Here is a 21,431-nt window from a genome sequence, read left to right on the forward strand (position 1 = left end):
TGAAAAAAAAAATTTTAGAGTTTCAGTTCTAAGTATGGGGAACCCCCAAAAAAAATTTTTTTTCTTTTTTTGTGAAAATCTTAATGCGGTTCACAGAATACATCTACTTACCAAGTTTCAACAGTATAGGTCTTATAGTTTCGAAAAAAGTGGCTGTGACATACGGACGGACGGACGGACGGACAGACAGACAGACAGACAGACAGACAGACAGACAGACAGACAGACAGGCAGACAGACAGACAGACAGACAGACAGACAGACAGACAGACATGACGAATCCATAAGGGTTCCGTTTTTTGCCATTTGGCTACGGAACCCTAAAAACCTGAAATAACCAATCAAATCAAATGCGACATAATTGGCGAGTTCAATATGTAAGGGGGGTCCGTAGTTTATTTTCTATAGCATTAGTAAAGTGGAGTTCAATGAAAAATACAAATTGGTTATTTTAAATACATAACCACAAAACAAGTGTTTTAAACAGGCGACCATATTCATAACATCAAGTGACATGAAATAAGTACCTAATTGGTTCACAATTTACAAACCTGTAAATTATGCGTGACTTGCAGCGGCCGCTCCCCAGCTTGCAGCTTCGTGCAGTATTTGGAGGGGAAGTATCCGATCTTGCCCAGGCACTTGCCCTTCCACCAATCCGGGTCCGAGGTGTCGATGACTGTGACCTTGTAACCCGCCTTGAGGTCGAGCTCGTCGGCGTGCCGCGACTTGAAGTTGTAGAGGATCACGTAGAGGTTGGTCGGTAGGAGGCGTTGATGCTTCTGGAAGTTAAGAGTTTTATTTTTTTAAAGTGACGAGTGATACACTCTTTTTCTTTTTCCAGATAGAAAGCGATAAAAACGAATTTTATATAATATGAATATGATTTTATTTAAGATGATATTTGTTTGATGTACGATTATGTCACTTGACATTTACCAGTCGCTTTTCGGTGAAGGAAAACATCGTGAGGAAACCGGACTAATCGCAATAAGGCCTAGTTTATCTAGGTTGGAAGGTCAAATGGCAGTCGCTTTCGTAAAAACTAGTGCCTACGCTAAATCTTGGGATTAGTAGCCAAAGTGAACCCAAGGCCTCCTTGAGCCGTGCCAAAAAGCCGGGTCAACGCTAGGAAGATTATAGTATATGATGAGTATGATGAGATGATGGCAGACCAAAATACAGCAAATGAAATCAAAATTTCATACATATTCACCGGTGAGCTACGCGCGTTCGTAGCCGATAACATGGATTTCCCGGTATGTAGCGAAAATTATTCGTAGAGGCAAAACGACAACGTGTCGTGATTAGCGCTGAATGGATTAATGTATATGGTCGTCAATGCTGCCAAGCGCAGCACACGATTCAGTTCTTGATATAAAAAAAATATCTCTCACCTTAATAAAATAATCTTTAGAAAAATGTAGATTCATTGGCATGGCATTAATAGTTACCTATCAATATAATTAATTTATTACTTATCATATGTAAGTAGGTATACTTACTCTCGAATTACAGCTCAGGATATTGTGAAATCTATTTACATAGGGATAAGCATTTACATAACGTCGCGTCTCGACTTACAGACGTTATCTAGACACAAACGACATCAGACAAAACATCTTCAAGAAACATATAATATAACACAAACAAAATTTGTACATTCAATTCTCACTGCGTTGTAAAGTGTAAACTAACTAGTAAACGAGTTAGATTGTATAGGCTATATGCACAATTTTATTCGAGCATCGTAGCTGAAATCACCATTGGAAATTCGACATCGACGTCCAAACCTTTTCCAATTTATCAATCAGGATTAGCTGCCCTAATCCTAAGTTATTGACGCAGGCACTAGTTTTCAATCACGAATACCAATCTAAAGAGGAAAACATTATTTGTAAATCCACTTGACTGTTAAAAAATCTAATTTTAATTCTAAACCTTTAGGATTTCTAAACTAAAAATGTATCCGTAGTCACTATTTTAGCATCTTTGCTGTAGTCTTTGTAATACCCAACTACCAACAAAAGCTCATAGAAGCTCAAAGCAGCTTCAGTGAAACGCCAGCGAATTTTAAAACCCCGTTTCAGACAGACGTTGAGCTGATTCCTTATTCCTAAAGTATCTATTGCAAAGTGCCAAGGAACTTGATATTCCGAGAGTAAAATATTTTCGTAGTTTACACTGTGCTGACTGGAATGAAATGGAACTGTCACTGAATAGCTTTTCCTTCCCTTACAAGCAGTTGGTATGGATGACCTATAAATATGTAGCGATTGCAGTAGAGGGGTGATATAAAATATCAGAAATCCCATGTATTTTATTATCATGAAACTAGCACACTAACTCAGTGGTAGAAAACCTGAAGTGTACCTATAAGCTAAGGTACCTACATACTTAAAGAATTTATAAAATCGTGTAAGTTGGTGATGCTGTGGGCTTAGCACGGTAGCAGTTATCACGCAATATGGTATAAAATATGTGAATAAAACGTTAGTTACCGACGATTTTATCATGCATACTATGGTAGCAGACGATATATGGAGTTATCCACATTTGACAGCGGTAGATGACAGAAGACAATTTGCATAACATGGGGGTTGGATAATTTGACATATTATCCCATTTTGACAGTTCAACTTAGTTAATTTTATCTAAGTGCTTCTTAGGTGACGATAAGCCTTGTCGTGAAAGCAAAACTAGTGAATAAACCTATTACAAATACAAATTACAGGTAAATATCCGTTTTTCTATGATTATATTGAGAGTTATTAGTTACAATGTTCCGCTTTATATAATATAGTCAATATTTTATTTGCAGGGAAGTCAAATTTTAATATTCCTACTCGCGGCTGCTGTTGAAGAAACAAAGCGTCGAAAAATCTCGTGCATAGCTTTAAGAAACGCTTGCAACCCGTTTGATATGCCAGACGAAGAGTTTCGGCATATTTACAGAGTGTAAGGAGTGTGCAGTGCATTTATGTGCCGAACTTAACGCAGAGTCTCAAAACGGTGATGGATTACCAAAACACCTTAAAGGTAAAGCTTAATAAAATTGTAGTGTTTCTTTAAAGTTAATATGTATTCCATGTAAGACAGGCGTCTCAATGACAATGCTACTAAACTCTTAAATACTATCTCATATTATAATTGTAAAAATTAGTATGTTAAGATATTCTGTTGCACAATCTTATACTTATGCTACTAACTTACTAACAGAGGTTACTTATTTAAGCCACTTTTTACCTCAACATTCATATCCTAACCTAAAGGGGAAAGTCTAGTTACCTAGGTACTTGAAAATATTACATCTATGTTCTTATTTGTTTTAGGTTTTAACAGTATTAGCTGTAATACTGGTAGCTGATGGCAACTACCAACGCGGGACTAGTCAAGATGATGGCTTGTCCATAGGCCAGACTACTGTAAGTCAATACCTTTCTCGAGCAACTTGCACACAGAAGGTAAGTTCTTTTGAGCACTGAATTAAGTACTTACTAGATATAAAAAACTGTGACGTTCCACTAGGCGTGTCTTAGTAACTTTTTTGAATAAGTATGAGTGTGGCTGTATTGTGCAATGAGATAGGTAACTATTGTTTGATAGTTATGTTAAGTAGTTACTGGGTCTAGGATACATACTGTTATTCTTCATATTCAATTATTCATTATGTGAAAAAAAATGACAATCACAATATAAATTCCTGAAAATCTACCATGTGTAATTTTAAGTGAAATTGTATATTGTGAGATAAATAAATCATATCATATCATAATCTGGGAATGCATTTAAGGTTTAACTAAGGCATCCAGTTCTAGTTCTAATGTGCTGCATTGTTGACAAACATACTTAGTCATATTTTTATTCAAAAAAAAATACAGGCCTATTGCTTGATGACTAGCGGAATGCGCAGCAAGCAGCAACCTCGAGTCTAGGACAAATCTTAACTTTCATATTTTTGGTGTGCATCAGTAAGCGTTCATATTGCTCTTCACGAGACTCCAATGGATAATACATATATATAAAAACTAGCGGATAATATATATAAAAACCAATGGATATTATTCCCCGAAATGGTCGTTCCCGTCGATTAGTTACTAGTAGCTATATTTTGGGTGCAAATAGCCTGCACTCATGTGAAAATATTTCATTCATAGCTGCCACATGAACCTGCTGTTACTTATTTCCTTATTTTTCTTCCAGAAAACTTCTCGTGGATACAGGGGGAAATTAAGGAAGGCGCTCCCCGAGGACTTCCTAAGCATCATGCACAAAACCGGCTGTTGTTAAGAGCCCATCAACCTGCACACTAGCGCCACTGCTAAGTAATCGTGATTATTTCAATTTAACGAAATATATTTAAAAAAGGGGGCCGCTACGCATTGTATCTTGTATTAAAGTACCTTTTGCATACTCGTACATCAAACTAGTTTCTATGTTGCTGGATTCGTCAATCTATGCGTCCAAGTTAAAACGGCCGTTTTTGTTTTGAGTTTATAGATTGACGAATTCAGCAACATAGAAACTAGTTTGATATATTCACAAGGTACTTTAATACAAGATACAGTACGTAGCGGCCCCCTTTTTTTAAATATCTTTCGTTAAATTGAAATAATCATGATTATTTAGCAGTGGCGCTAGTGTGCACGTTGATGGGCTCTTGAGAATGTGCGCGTGCGAGCCAGCTTAATAAATACTTATTTCGCCTATAACCAACTATGTTTTACTATCACACAAATACCTACCTAATCTATTTACCTATTTTTCTATGGTCAATCTTCATACAAAACAGCATTCCCCGCATGTAGGTGTCGCTTATTCTTATTTTTCATTTTAGCGTACAAAATCTGTCACTTATAGCTTCTAAACGTATTTAATCCGACTTTCATATATATACACTATAGTATAATTAAAGCATTTTAAGCACGTTCTTATTTAAAGACGCATCTAGTTAGTCTGTGGCGGTCAAAAGGTTAAATAAGAATATTCCTAAATGCTCTATTATGCTATAAGTCTACCTACTTTAGTAACTATAACTACGGTCAGACAGAGTTTAATACTCTAATAATTAATGTTAAATTTTATAAAACTATGTTAAATTCATTAACAACAATGTCAATATTCTCGCGACGTTGGCACTGTTGTCAGTCTTCTATGTTTACTACGTTTACTAGGTAAGTTAAGAGCCCGTCAACGTGCACACTAGCGCCACTGCTAAATAATCGTGATAATTTAAATTTAACGAAAGATTTTTTTAAAGGGGTCCGCTACGTATTGTATCTACATAGTATTAAAGTAACTTTTGAATACATCAAACTAGTTTTATGTTGCTGGATTCGCCGATCTATGAACTTAAAACAAAAACGGCCGTTTTAACTTTGGACGCATAGATTGAAGAATCCAGCAACATAAAAACTAGTTTGATGTATTCAAGAGGTACTTAAATGTGACGGAATCTATGAAAAGGGACCTTATTGTCGATGGCGCTTACGTCATTATTAAAGATGCTCCGATATAAATATAATGCCGCGCGATGTAAGCGCCATCGACAATAAGGTCCCTTTTCATAGATAATGCCCCAAATACAAAATACAGTACGTACTTACGTAGCGGCCCCCTTTTTTAAATACCTGACGTTAAATTTAAATAATCACGATTATTTAGCAGTGGCGCTAGTGTGCACGTTGATGGGCTCTTAACAATATCGGCTCTGTGCTGCTGGAGAGAATATTATAAATGGGTAAATAACACAACTATTGCCAAAAAGATAAACCAAGTTTATTTTCACATTAAATTATGGTATACAAACAAATCATTAATTGTCGTCCCCGGTGCGAAAGTGCCCATGATGCTAGCAACTTTTCAACGCTAGATTACTATGGGCAGCTTTTGCACCAGGAACGGCTCGGAGCGAGGGCCGTAATGTATATACATAGTAATGACCTGAAAAGGGAAAAAGTGTTTTGGTCTCAGACACACTCAGAGTACTCAGACAACGATATAACCGGAGAGTTAGCCACGGAAATAGGTACTTATGCAATTTATAGAGCAACGTAATCCCTCTAGTTAGTGTGCCATACTATCATTATTAATTAATCCGGTCGCCTGGCAGCAGTTCAGCGGTGGGTGTGAGAGTGGTTGGGCAACAACGGAGTTGTAAAATCAATTGAAGGTGTGCAATTTATAGAGCTCTGTGTTTGGTGTGATATTATAGCTAATTATGTATTTAATTCAAATATAACAATGCCAGGCGTTTTTGCTTTACGTATATAATCCACTCGTACTTTTCGCAATCGTACTTTTTGTACTCTGTCACAGAATAAATAATAGTACCTACTACTCTGTTCGATTACGCCTAGGTATGTGTTAAGAAAAAGTAGAAGACATATACAACTATGCGTGAAGCAATTGTGAGTCAGGTGCAATTTGCTCATGGTCTTCCTGCAGGCGCTCAAGTGGTTTGTGTACTTTCATCACCTGACACTACTATTCCCCCAAATAAAACGCCTGGCATTGTTATATTTGAGTTAAATATATAATTAGCTATGATATCATTTTACAACCCCTTTGTTGCCCATCCACTCACACACCCACCGCTGAACTGCTGCCATGCTGGATTAATTAATAATGATAGTATGGCCCACTAACTAGAGGGATTTCGTTGCTCTATAAATTGCATAAGTACCTATTTCCGTGGCTAGCTCTTAGACTAATATATATATAATATACAAATACTTAAATACATAGAAAACATCCATGACTCGGGAACAAATATCTGTGCTCATCACACAAATTAATGCCCTTACCGGGATTCGAACCAGGACCGCGGCTTCACAGGCAGGGACTACCCATTAGACCAGACCGGTCGTCAAAACATATATATGTACTTACATAAGAGAATTTGGGACGTTAGCCGCGTACCCTGCCTCGTTTCCAGCCTTGGCCACCGGTGGACTTGATCACTTTATCTTTAGTGTATGACATCTATTTCAATTTATAAGAACTGAAACAAACTACTAATGATGTCGCGGGGTAAACTATAAAAATACTAACGCGTTGGCCACATTGCGCGACTAGCTCCGGCTAAGGCAGGGAAGGCTAGATGGGAACGAAAGGTCCGATCGCTGTGTCTCGCTACAACCTATGGCTGTCGCCTTAGCCGAAGCCAGTCGAGCAATGTCATGGCCAAGCCGTAAGGCTAAAGGCTTCGTCACACAGGCGCGTTTTCCGGGCGGGGCGTTAGCGGGGCGCGCCGCTTTTACATATAAAACGCTCACGCCCCGCCCGGGAAACGCGTCTGTGTGACGGAAACTTAAGCGTATGCTGAGACGCAGGCGACGTAGGTCACGCAGCGCAGCACAGAGCGATTTTTGTAAAGTATAGAACGTCCTTTAGGTACGCACACTCCAGAGTAAGGACGTTCCATACTTTACAAAATCTGCTCTGTGCTGCGCTGCATGAACTGCGTCGCCTGCGTCTCATAATACGCTTAGCCTAGTGGCATTATTCATAAAAGTGTTACTGCCCTGAATTAGCTATGAATCGTTTGTCTTTATCTGTCATTTTGACTTAGATAAAGATAAGATAAAAGATAGTTTATTCAAGTAGGCATAATTACAATGCGCTTATGAACGTCAAATAAAGCTAGGTAGACCGGCTCCTTATGTATTTGAAAGAAAGGGATAAAAAATTATTTAACTAAATCAGGTCCGTAAAGTTTTATGAATAAGGTGGTAAGTACATATCTTGTCAAATAAAAATGATATTTTTGATAAAAGTTTTTATTGCCGACTATAAAGGCCCCTGTACACAATGGGCCATCGCCGGCCAAACCAAGGGACGCAGCCATGCGGTAGAATGAGATAGCAATATCACTTGCTCCCTCTAACGCATAAATGCGTCCCCCAGAATGGCGCATTGTGTACTGGGGCCTTAACAGGCAATTAATACCTATTCATAAAAACAATTTCTAATAAACCCAAACACAAATTAGGTTGCTTTATATATATCAAAGAGTTTCTTTGACCACATCCTGCGTCCATCATCAGATATTCGGTGGTACCATAATATTGCGTTATCAGTTATCACCCAACTTAAATAATGTATATTAAGTTTTAGCTCAATCGAATAAAGAGACGTGGGGTCTAATTTATCTTGTAATATGTACTTGATACATTGCAACTTAAAGGTTTGTTAGAAAAAACCTTTTAAATACCACTGTAATAGTTTCACCTACATATGCTTAACAAATAAACACTTTTACTATTGACTTCGAAATGCATGGACGTGCCTGCTGAGAAGTGTGTTCCAGGCAGAAAGTCAGAACTTTTTTTTGCCGCACTCTCTCGTTCTATAGCTAAATATTATGACTATCCCTTTTCTAAATAAGTCATTAAATAATTGACGCTGCAGATTTTAGTTAATTTCTATCGTGTCCTCGATAACTTGAGTGTCCTCCAATATGTTATGACTGAAACAGAAACAAATAGATTAGATGAGGTCATGATTCTATAGTGGCGCAGGCTAGTACAGAGGTTCATTTGCAAATTATAAGAAATTAAAGTCATTTTTAGAAAGCTGTCGTTTTTAAGTCAGGGGGATTTTATAGTTTCATTGGTCCGATTTCGTTTCGACTGAAAATAAATTAAATTTTGTTCCAGTAACTATTAATCCGTTATATAAAGCATTTTTGTTATTATTATTTTATTAAAGAGTACCTATTATGTATTAAAGTGTAGTCTATGCCACCTGCGGCATAAAAACATACCAATGAACATCTTATTCAACAATATTTGTCTCAGTAGTTAAGCTTTTATGCTAGGGTAATACACGACACAAACATACCCACACACATACATACATACCTACATACATAGGCTGCTAAAATCATAATTCTTCCCATTGTCACGTATACAATCAAACCACTTAGGGTATTGCAAATGAAAACATTTAAAATAAGAGTACCTACTTAAATCTTTCAATTAAACTGCTGGCAATACACACTAGGCTATGCCTGCGCAGTTTAGCATGTACACTGTACAGTTCAACTGCACAGGTAAAGCCGGTTTGGAAACTGCAGTCGAATGCCTTTTTACCTGTGCAGTTAGACTGTACATAAAAATTAAATATTAATAATATTTTATCCTTATGTCTTAGATTCATGGCACAAAGTGTGGTGGTGTTTTTCTTTTGTGAATACACTTGAATTCTTACATACAAAACCAGCTTCTACAATATTCAGACAGGGTAAAAAAAAACAATTTTGAAAGTGAGGTCTACGGGTTCCAAAGTTTTTAATTGTTGTTACAATCATTATGACCTTTTTCTGCAGTGTGAAAAAAATGTCAATTGGTAGTTTAGTAGTGTATCTTTCAATGTTGTTAACTCTAGTTTACCAAAAACAAGTATAACAAACTAGAACTTTCTAGTTAGGTAATTAATCTACAGTTGGATCAACTTTTACAACATCCATTGTTGCCATGACAACTTCATGCAATTATAGTAGTCATAGAACAGTTTTTAACAAACTTTTGTCACTTAGTAGAACATAGTCATAGTAGAAGATCAGTGTCAATAGTTTTAAATGGCACAATAAACTCTTCATGATTTTAGTTTAAGAAAGGTGTACTTACATCTCCAATCCTTGATTCTTCTGGATCCATTTTAGACAAGCCAGTTCTCCCGGTAATTGGTTGAGTTACCGCTCACTGCTAGCGGAGCCTGGGTTGCTGCCACATTGATTTTTCTAACTTTGCAGCTCAATTAACGACAAGTCTGACAATAAAAATAGAATTTATAGATAATTGACACATTTAACAGCTAAATTGTATTCAGTGATGACTTGATGACCCTACCTGCAACGGTAGTTAGAAACTGGATTTGGGCTAATATCAACAAGATAAACAACAAACATTAACACATTAACTGCCAGCGACTCACTAGGGGAGTTCACTGTTCGTAGGCGCTTTTTGCTACATACGGTTTTTCCCGTGTTATCGGCTACACTCGTAGCGCGTAGCTCGCGCTGGCACTGAATGTTTTAAGTAATGCTAAGTTATGGATGTTTCTTGTGTCCATACTACAAACTTTGCTTAGTTTTAGATGAGGTTGATCTGTATTAATTATTAGCATAGTACTTACCGACTTCCATGCCTGCTGCCACTGATGCCACTGATCTGTACGGATCGTGCTCTCATAGAACTTGTATGCAGCACTGCACTTATCTCTGGCTTCCGAGAGGCTCATGGTCCTCCCTGTACTCCCTGTAGGCGAACAGGGGATGCTGAGTTATATATTTTGCTAGCATTTTCTTCTGCGTTAATGCATCGACTGAAAAACATATTCATGACAAAATCAGTTATGATCAAACGAATTATAACTTTTTCTGTAAATAAATTATTGGTTTTTAGAGAAACTTACATTATGCGTGGCATTTTCTTTAGATTTCACAGCAAATCAGTATTTTTCTTCAACTTGGTTTGTATTCTGATATTTTCACTGATCACGCGCGTACGCGATGCTTGTCAATGTCAAATTATTGTCAATTGACTCAATTGTCAAACACGATTATCCGTGCATGTTATAATGTAGGTCAATTTGTATAAAGCTGTCACTCATTTAAACACTTTTCAATTTGGAAGTGTAGTAATAAAATTGACTATTCATGTTCAAACTATGTCCGACACACGTCCGACATATGAATAAGGGCAGCCATTGAATAGATTTTTCATAAGCTCTACGCATAGACAGTCGTGGTCACTATCGTATGATAGTCGATAACTTTATTCAATATCGACGTGGTAGGCTTATCGTAGCTCGGGGCCATGCTCAGCGATATGACAAATTTACCAATAACGTTAGAAGACAACGTATCATACCACGTGCAATATGATACGCCCGTGCTAAGCCCGCTGATGTCTATTAAATTATTATATTAGGTCGATGTGTGCCCGTTTGTGATTGACTGAACAACTAAGAGTATTTTAATTAATTCTTCATTTATTTCAGATAATGATACTGGCTATTAAGCTACATATTAATTTGCGACTATGAAGAGTAATGTAATACGAGTGTACCTAGTAAAGTTTGACTGCAATATTTTACATCTCCAAATTTTGTGACAATGACACTTTAAACATATACAGCCAGAGACTATACAATGTCTGTTATATTGTAGTAATTATTAATTTTAAGATTATATAATGTAATTTTTACTCAGGTACTGGCTGTTGTATAAATGTTACTATGTAATTTATCATGTTAGAGATGTATCATGTGTTTAACTTAGATTTTATAATGACGAAGCCTGTTGCGGATATCATCCTTGGTATGTTTGGGACGAAGCATGTTGCCACCAAGCCACCGGACGAAGCCTGCGTTGCGGATTTCTTACATATATAACTAGAGATTTTTCTTGAATAAATAAATTATATTTATCATGTCACTGTAAATGTTATATTGACTTGTAAAAGAGCCCCTGAGTCCTACTTGCAGAATATTTTTTTGAATTTTGAATACCGGCAAGTACTTACGCCGTTCGAAGACAAGTTATTAGGTATCGTGAAAATTTAAATCGGGAAATCGTCTAAGGTAAACGCAGCTATTAACGACCCCTCGAAAAACTGCAGGTATTACCGATCTATTTAGGTAATTAGATGTATTTTCGATACCAGAACCATTTCAGCGGTAGGTAGGTAGACTTCTACAAGCGTTTGTTCCTTGGGTATCGGGTAGGTTAACGTTATTTTGAGTGGTGGTTCGAAAAAAAGATAAATTACGTCAATTACGGCGCGGGTAGCGTGGACGCAGGTTATGTAGTACTGGCGCTTGAACTTTCAAGTAAGTACGTGACTTTTCTGCTTAAGACATTTATTGAAATAATTGACTACTGTACTTTACCTTTTATTACTAAATGTATCAATTCAATTATAAATTCTTGTTTTAACATCACAATTTATCTAAAAAAATACATTGAAAACCATAAAACTTTAAATTAAAATAGAACGGTGATAGCATCACCACTTTTAGTTGTAGCAGCTATCAACGATCCGTAAGTCGGTAACGGCCACAACGTAATGTTTAATTTTTGCGTTATTTTATATTATCATAATATACCAACACAAGTATTTTTATGGACCCGAATAAACTCAAACAATTAGTCTTTTTAAAAATCTATTACCGACATACACTTCATCATCTAGTTTTCTTATTTTAACGCTGTAAAATTACTTATTTTATCACCGATTCAAAGGAATCGGTAATAGTAGTAACTATAAGAAGCTATTACCGATCGTAGATATATAATTTAATTTTATACTTACTCTTGTGACACGATAGGTACCCATTATTATAAATACACACACTCAAACTGACACAGATCAATCTCCCCAAACTAAGCAATGCGTGAAAATTCCTAGAAATTTTCGTTCATATTGGAAATATAAAATATTTACCTTATAAAGTGTTAGAAATTTTTAAAATAATTCACTATGGAAACTATGTCACCACACCTGCCTAGATATATACATATATGTATGAATATATATATTAGTTTCACTGCTGGGCACATACTTTCTCTTATCAGCTTATCACGATCGGAAATAGCTGCTTAAAAATCGTTAATAGCTTCACAGCCATTATTATGGGTCGGCAATAGTAACAATCGACTCAGTAACTTTATAAATTAATTTTTACATCATAATCCTTTATTTAGGTACAGGTAGCTTTGTAATTACCTTTTATAAACATAATATTAGCATATAAAAATTTAAAAGTATACTTGAGGGCAACCTGTATACTTAAAAACTATGGTCGATTCTAAAATAGCCTTAAGGGGGGCGTTAATACCTGCATTTACCTTATTTGCCTTTTTTCCGCTTTTGCTATTTGTATAATTATGCATACCTCTTTCGCTTCCGTTACTTTCATAACATTCCTCATACACGCTCGCCGGTTTAGGGAGCTCTTGACCTGGCTTTTCTTCAGGATTTCCCCGATCTGATCGGAGAGAGTCCACCTAGATCTGCCCCTTCCAACTCCCTCTTCTACTTCTCCCTTATACACTTTCTTTGTCAGCCTTCTTTCACTCATTCTTTCCACGTGTCCAAACCATCCCAACATACCTTTCTCAATTGTTGTCACTACATCTTTACAGGTATGTCAGGATCGTAGCAAGTGGAAATCCGTGGTCTCTGCCTACCCCTCCGGGAAATAGGCGTGATTATATGTATGTATGTATCTATGTATAATTTAGCAAGCTGCGCCAGGATCGTCAAATACCTCACCGCTTCTATACCAATTATACTTACACTAGTCTGCTTGACTGGCGACGGGCAAGGGCTCGCACTGTTCGATGACAGGCTCTTGTCAGGCTCATCGGGCAGTTCCACGCTGCTCATCCTTCCCCCGCGAGCGCTCAACAGCCGCCTGCTATGCACCGGCGATGATGGTGCTATAATTCAGATGCTATAATCAAGAACCGCTTGCATTAGCACAACTTTTTCATGCTATTCTTGCTGTTACTCTTTCGCACCAAGTTGTGCTAGTTAGATCAACAGTTGCACAGACCTTAACGTATTATAGTCTGTTTTTTTAACTATAAAGTATGCCACTCATTTTCTATGAAAAATACAAATAAGTACACTATTCCACACTTATTTCCTATGGCCAGAACTTCATATTTACTAAAGAAAACAGACTATACAGTTTAGATTAAAATTGGTCCTGGCTGAAATCTTTTGGTTCATGTTACTTGAAAATTAAGGCAAAGATTTCTTTGTTTCTTTCGAGAATTTTCTGTGCAACTGGGCATAGTTTATTAAATGGGCAGTGATGTTAGCACTCAGATGAAGTGTCAATACTCATACTAAAACAATTAGAGTGACATCCAAATTCACTTTCAATTAAGAATTTATATCGTCATAACGAAATTTTAATTTGAAAAGAAATTGGTTGGCACTTGTCTTGTTTCAGTATCAGTATTGATACTTCATACATGGGTTAAAACACTATGCTGATTTTTTATTTAAACATTGTTATTGATTTGAATGATTTGCCAATCTAATCCATACAAATTATCGTTCAAATATACTAATAGAATCAAAGAAACAAAAAAATAGTTTTTTGCAAATTTACGATTGGCATTTGTCAGGGTGTTTCAGTAAAATATCAACACGTTGTTTTTTATTCAAGACACTTAAAGCGTGGCGATCATTAATTAGAGCTTATTTACATTACACGTTTTTGAATATTTTCAGAATTTGATCCAAGTTTCAAGAAGTACGCAGCTCCGCAGTAACAAGAGGATTGGGAATTGAAGTCTCTAAAGGACTTGTTCATGCTGAGAACTTAAGTTATAACGAGTTCTTTGCAAAATGTTTTATTAAATTCGAATTAAAGGTACACGTGGATCCCGTAAACAAGCTCTGGTCAGTAAATAAATACTTACATAATGTATAATAAGTGCTAATTTGTCTTTCCTGTTCTAGATTTTTTTCTACTGTACCTACGATTATATGATGATTAATACTTTTATAGTTTATCGTGTTATACATAACTCTCACTGCTAGATATTTCTTAGAAAGCGACGGCCCCAACAGGCTAGCTTAAGTCCTGATTTAAGTCAGGATCGATTTTTTTTTGCGCATCAAATAATTAAGTAGGTACCAGGTATTCTAGTGTTATAAAATTCTAGGAACAGGAGAGACAATATTGGCTTTTCAGCATCTGTGTAACAATTTTTTATATGTAAGTGGAATAGGATGCATATGCGGTGCTTAATATGTAAGGTTATAAAACTTGAGTGTCTTATGAGATTACGATGCTTATCAATCTATTGTACAATGGAAAAACAATGTTGTATCAGTAAATCGATAGCCGACCGGTAATGAATACTTTCATCCTTGACTCGGGTTTTATATTATACCAGTGTAATGAGTCAATATGTTCTGATATTTTCTTTATTGCTATTGGATGGGAAGTGGTTGCTACGAGATTTTTTCTCGTATTATATTATGAGCAGACTAATATCGGAATCTTCAATTATTAGTCGTTAAGAAAACACCTCTCAGATTTTTTACATACACAAATTTTAAAAGCTTTTGTTTATGATACTGATAGGGTTTATACCTATACTATTTAATAAATAAAAAAGAAAAAACTATACTGCCATATTGTACGCACAGTATGTAGTTATTGGGCAGTTTTTCATCTTATCAGTTGATCGCTCTAGAGTTAAAACACACAAGCCATGATTTAGTACTTTTTCTACGCAAGCAATTTAAAAATTGTACTAGAGTTAGACCAAACAAAATTTGCAACGATTTTGATAGCAAACGCAGTGCAAGTGTTATTTTAAACGTCAATTATGACGTATAAATAACGCACTGCGTGTGCTATCAAAATCGTAGCAGACTTATCTTGGTCTAACTATAAACTTTTCTAGCAGCTTAAATTTTAAATTTAATTTGTTTTTATCGGGCAATCTGATAAATATTGACTAGATGTCGCCCATCGACCTACTTTTACAAGCAATAACATAGAGAAATATAGTAAGACAAGAGTGTCTACATCTAGCATCGAGTAGCGAAACTATCAGTACTGCTACTTGACAATAGATGTAGCAGTACCTACTGATAGTTCCGCTACTCGATGCTTGATGCTAATAGTCTTTTTGGTACTAAAACTGATGTATGGAGTGAGCACTCTATGTATTTTTTTCTCTATGGCAATAACTAGGAAACTAACGTACACGATCGTGTGGTATAATTATGTATCATATGCTTATTAATCCTAGTAAAGCCATGCCTCGTGCAAAGTGCCTTGCTCGCACCTAGAACCAAAACAAGAATCAAAATGACATGCCGTTAAACCAAATTTGTAAGTTGTGTAGAAATTACAGATATATAAGTGACAAATCATATAAAATTACATAAAGGTGTGATGATGATGATCGTATGGCAGTGATGAATAAGTTCGATCAACGAGGGTTTATGATTTAAGTTTAATCACAGCCAACCCGAAAATGTTTTACGGAAAGGTAAATTGGGTTGGGGTGGCAATAATGTAAAACACACCTCAATTAAATTTTAGATAATTATCTGAATGCGATGATTAAAATGTAAGTACATTTATCGTTCCGTAAAATACAATTGTTTTCGTATTTCTAATATAATAAGATTTATTTTCTCGTTGATTACAATTTGCTCATGATCGATTATCATCAATATAACATTATTGCAAAGCTTATTTCGTCCATCCATAGTGTGTACGCAGTAACACAACTCTTAACGTACAATTTCGTGAATCACCTTGTAAAAACGTCCAATAACACCACATAGTAGTATATCTAAACAGCACAACAGTCATTAAGTTCTATACACACGCACATAAGCCAAGCTAGAGGGAAATCTGTAAGGATAAAATCGCTTGTGCGAAAACATAGCTTGGTTGACATTTATGTACCTAGGTACATTTATACATTGCCCGAGTCCAAAACTACCATCACAAGTAACGTCAAGTTTGTACGCCTGTTTGCAACCATAGGCAGGTTTGAAAGCAAAAGCGGATATAAACAAGTATTTTGAAACAGTTACCCTTAGTATACAAATTTAGTTACCAGCATAAGTTTAGTCTAATAGGAAACGCCTAGACAAATAATTTGTCTATAATTATAATTAGAATCAGTTTTGTTCTTTTGCATGGGTTTGAAAGAAATCAAATAACTTCAGTTACTGGAAGATAGGATTAAAACATTTGTTTAAATTAAAATAAATCGATCTATTAGGTATGCGAAATTGATTCAGAATGTAAAAGGCTCCATTTTGTTATATTCATTTCTTTAAAAGAACAAAGTACTGATGATTTCGTGCCAAGTTCTGACTTAAACGAGACTTATGCAAGCAACTATAGAAACTTCATTTATAGTTTCTATGAAAACTACTTGTAAGGAATCCTTGATTTGCAGTTGGCAACATTAAGCATACTTTACATTTCCCCTGAAACTGCATAATGTGGCTAAAAGCCGAGATTATTTCTGCCGTCGAGAGCACGACAACAATTAAATCTTAGAATATTAAGACCAGGAAGGCATGAGGATGTATAATTTGTACTGAAGGCATTAAAACCAAGGGTAATCCAATAGTCTCTTTTACGCAACAGTATTGTGTTGACAGATCGGATTCATAAAGGTATAAAGTTCTTAATATTCTTAGTGCAAAACAAAGTATGTCGTTACTTTCACCTCTCCTGCTTGATTCAGAGGATATGTATGTAAGAGACGTCGTTCTGGTTTGTTGGACCCGGGTTAATAGTACTCGGTGTGCGTACAGAGGACGCGGCTGCTTTGCGAGGGCTGGTCTCTCCCGGGTCGCCGCCGCAGTTCACCGCACTCCGGAGAATCCAGCGACAGGCTCTTCATTCTAAGGTTCAACTTTTGACGTCTCGGCGAGTGCGGCGCTATAACAGTCACGCATGATGAGCACACTTACCCTTTGAGACGCTGGGGTAAACTAGCGTTACAGTGAATAAAGGGGTTTTGAGTAGGTTTAAAGATATTCAAACAACAATTGCTAATGTGTTGTGGTTATTAGTAAGTGGGGCATATTTGGTTATGGGATTATTTTATGGTTTGATAAATAATGATATAATAAGTATGTATTACAGTTAACACTTAACATTTTAAATGCAATTTGTGACAATTGAAAGATGTAAAAGTGTATTAAAAATATCACACGATAAGCAACAAATATAATATAAAATAGTAAAATACAACAATTTAAAAAATGTGCGTAAGCGTAGCAAATAATTCTAAATATCTAAAATGATGTAAGAATAAGAGGAGAGAGAAAGATTGAGAATAGAAAATAAAGAAAACGTATCAAAACCCTGCCTTATTGTTAGTTGAGCACTACTGCACCTAAGGACTATTCTACTCTAGTTTTCTACGGTTTTTACGTATGAAAGCATCCTACTTGAACGGACTATGGTTGCGGCGCAATCATAGCCCTACTAAACAGTGAATGAAATCTATTAATCGGCCCGTCATCAGCAGCGTTCATTGGATAGAAACAAACAAATATGGCTTCGGATGAGGTAGCAAAATGCTCGCTGATGCAACGAATCTTCGAATGAACAGAGAAGTCAATCTACAGGGAATCGCTTAGATACGATGTCATTGTCGGTACCAGGTAATGGACTGGCGCGGTCGGCCTGCCTCAACATTTGGGCACTCTTCGAGTTCTTCATCGACCCTGTATGGACAAAGTAAACAGCAACCGTCTATAATTGATCAACTACTGAGTTAACTGAATACCTCCGTACTGCCCTGTAAAGAAGTAAATGTAAAGGTTGCGAAACGAACAAAAATAGTGATTAGGAAGGTGTTAAGATAGCCAACGGAAATAAATGTTAGTCGATTGGTTAGTCAAATAATGAGTGTCGAACTAGATACTCCGCTGGTAGCGTGAGGTGAGTTACTCTGATCTCGAAAAAAAAAAGCAATTTTCGAGTCCTCGACTGTATATTTCTTCGTGCGTAAGTAAAAGAAGTAAGTTAGCGGTATTGTGTCAGATGTGTATCGACGATATAAAACGCATGCATTCGTGAGCGCGCCGCCAAGCCATGCACCACTCATCTGCGGGTTACCAGAATAAAAGTAAGCTGCTCAGTTCTGATTTTTATTGTAACAAGTAACAATATACATATCACAGTACGCGGGGCGCTTCGGGGTTTGTAATAAGTGCGTCCGAGAAGCGGCTGAGAGTTAGGTCGGGACTGTCGCCTACGCGATATGTCTAAATTGTCTGATCTCCGCGGGTCGAGAGTTAAGGGATCATTTTTTCTTGCGCACGCTGCCGCTGGACTTAAGGATGGAGGGCGGAGGATCGCCGTTTTCGTTTGTGAAACAAAGAGGCTGTCCGAAAGGCCGGGAAGTCGTCTCCTCCGATTCTGCAAAGACAACGGGCAAACAAAACAAAATAAATAAACAAAACAAACCATAAAATAAATTGTAATTAAATAATAAGGGGTTAATTGTACACAAATGCAAATAAAATTAATAACGGTTAGGTATAAAGGTGGTTAAATTTGGAGAGTTTGAATTAATGTCTTAATTATCTGACTTTTTGTGAGACGATCAATCCTGTAAAGTACGGGTACAAGCATCTAAAGTGTATTGCCGAGCTTTGCCTATTTATGACTAAACTAACACAGCAAACGAAAAATAAAAATACATAAGTTATAACATAAATGACGATCGAACACACATCGGATACGAGGCACTGTAATCCACTTAGAGGACGGGACAAACAAAGCTCATTTCGCAGCTGTGAGACAGTGATAGAACGATGCGCTACGGCAGCCGTGGGCGCATACTTTCCGGCAGAGAAATGGACCGGTGCTGCGGCGAGCAGCGGCGTGAGCGCGAACCCCACATGGACAAACTCTTGACGCCGGCGAACAGGCGCCGCCGCATGCCGCCGTCGGGCCGCGCGCCGCCTACGACAAGCACCGCTCAGTACCGCGCCCGACACCCCGCAACCCCCCCGCTTGCGCCCGCGACTATATCAAATGCGTGCAAAAAGAAGTCGACACTACTGAAAACGAGTGATAATCTGAGTGAAGCTGCCGTTCGGCCGTCGCGCGCCTCGCCGGAGCGTAGCGGCGCGGCGGCGCGGCGGCCGGCGGCCTACGGCGCGGCTCGAGCGGAGAAGCGAGCGAGCTCGGGTGCGGCGCAGACCTGAGCTGGAGGCGACGGGCTGCGGCGCCACGGCCAGCCCGGCCAGGCCCACGGCCGGCCGCGCCGGCGAGCGCGCGGGCGCCTCCTCGGGCGCCGCCGACACGCGCACTACCGGGCCCCCGCCGCCCGGCTTCGCGATTTCGTTGGCTCGCTTCAGAACTTGGTAGGTCTGATCCACTTCCTCCTCTGAGCATCGAGCGAAATGCGGTTAGAGACAGATTGTGATCGTGATCGACCGGAATGACATGAAACTCGACAGTTATAATAACACATGTGTTTTAGACTGGAACAGTATTATTTGTTAGTGGGTATCAATGTTTGTGGTAAACCTATTTGTGGTAATATATTTGGAATGTTAATGTTCTTAATGCTCGGCTCAATAAGGTGCAGAGGGGTCACTCCTAACAGTTCAGATCATACTGTACCCTCGTCATAGTAGCTATCAAAATCATCATCGAACTCGACCGATCCCTTGAAGGAGATTTTGGTGAGCCTCTGTCCCGGTAGCCACCCGTCCACTGGTGAATAACGTGAAGTTAGCTTCAACTAGAATTTTACAGTAGCAGTGTCGCATGAAGTGTAGCTTGGCAAGCTTTATGATAGTGTAAGCATATTAAGTATGTGGATGTTATGTCGCATAAAGCTATACCTTCGAGATCTGTTTAGCCAATCATAGTTATAGAGATAACAGTAAAATAATTTGCCTAACTAGGTAATATACTTACCATTGGTTCTGAAAGTCTAATCTGGGTTAGAATTAGTATAGAATATAAAATAGATAAGTCTGCATCTCGTAGTATTTTTTCAACATTATTTCTTTGTGTATTTAGTTAAAAATAAATTATGCGCTCTGTAAGTCTAGTAAAACCATCTTGAAATATGATCGTCTTAACTTAAACGATAACGGTCTACAGTAGTCTAAATCCTCAAGCTTAGGTCATTCGAAGGTTTCAACAAACAAAACACAGAATCCATTTTTTGTTCCCTCACAAAGGAGGGTGGGCAAATTGGCCTAATGATCAATAAGGACAAGCAATATGTCACTGGATGGCTTATTCTAAGTTCTAATACTTTTACTATGGCAGATAGTCCCAAATCTTTGTGTGAAAAAAGTTTTTTTTTTCTCTAGCCTATTTTGGTGTCCCACTGCTGGGCAAAGGCCTCCCCTCGTTTTTTCCACTCGACCCTGTCATCGGCATTTTCCCACCATTTGGGGTAGAATGCGTCCAAGTCGTCCCGCCATCTCCTTTTCGGTCTGCCTGAACTCCGGCCTGCACCGTCTATTGTGTTCCGTGGGTCCCACTCAGTAACCATTTTGGCCCACCTTTCTGGGTGCATGCGGCAGACATGTCCAGCCCAGTCCCACTTAAGCTTAGCGGTCGGTGCGGTGAAAAAAGTTATCACAGCAAAAACTAGTGTGAGTTTAAAGTTTAAACTCACACTAGTTTTTGCTGTGAAAGTGTGTTTAAAGTCACTTTAAACGTGACTGTATAGTTTTTTTTCGATACTAAGTTCCTGTGTCGCAGCTAGATCATTAAGGTTTTGTTATTGTGGATGATTTGGTGTCACGATATTTTAGTTTTTTATTCGTTTTCTTATGTTTTTTTGTGTCATATAATTTTTTTTAACAGAGATTTGACAACACTGATTTAAACTTTCACGATTTTTACACATCTTAAAACTTAGATACGCGATT

The 21,431-nt window shown here is 37.6% G+C and overlaps 1 protein-coding gene across 8 annotated transcripts in view; it reads right to left on the bottom strand.

The window, feature by feature from the left end:
- Positions 1–21,431, bottom strand: part of LOC134650180 (uncharacterized) — a 207,586-nt gene that overhangs the window by 1,840 nt on the left and 184,315 nt on the right. For 3 of the 8 annotated variants that reach the window (XM_063505087.1, XM_063505080.1, XM_063505079.1), the window contains 4 exons: positions 18,183–18,248; positions 17,326–17,454; positions 13,308–13,450; positions 552–782 (listed from right to left, as the gene is read on the bottom strand). In XM_063505087.1, coding sequence (XP_063361157.1) covers positions 552–782; positions 13,308–13,450; positions 17,326–17,454; positions 18,183–18,248 — 569 coding nt within the window. Of the gene's footprint in view, positions 1–551; positions 783–13,307; positions 13,451–15,748; positions 15,830–17,325; positions 17,455–18,182; positions 18,249–18,660; positions 18,946–20,160; positions 20,254–21,431 lie in introns of those variants that run through there. The other 5 variants (XM_063505084.1, XM_063505083.1, XM_063505081.1 and 2 more) reach the window with 4 other exon arrangements.

This window comes from Cydia amplana, chromosome 8 (assembly GCF_948474715.1).
Source record: "Cydia amplana chromosome 8, ilCydAmpl1.1, whole genome shotgun sequence".
Lineage (NCBI taxonomy): Eukaryota > Metazoa > Arthropoda > Insecta > Lepidoptera > Tortricidae > Cydia > Cydia amplana.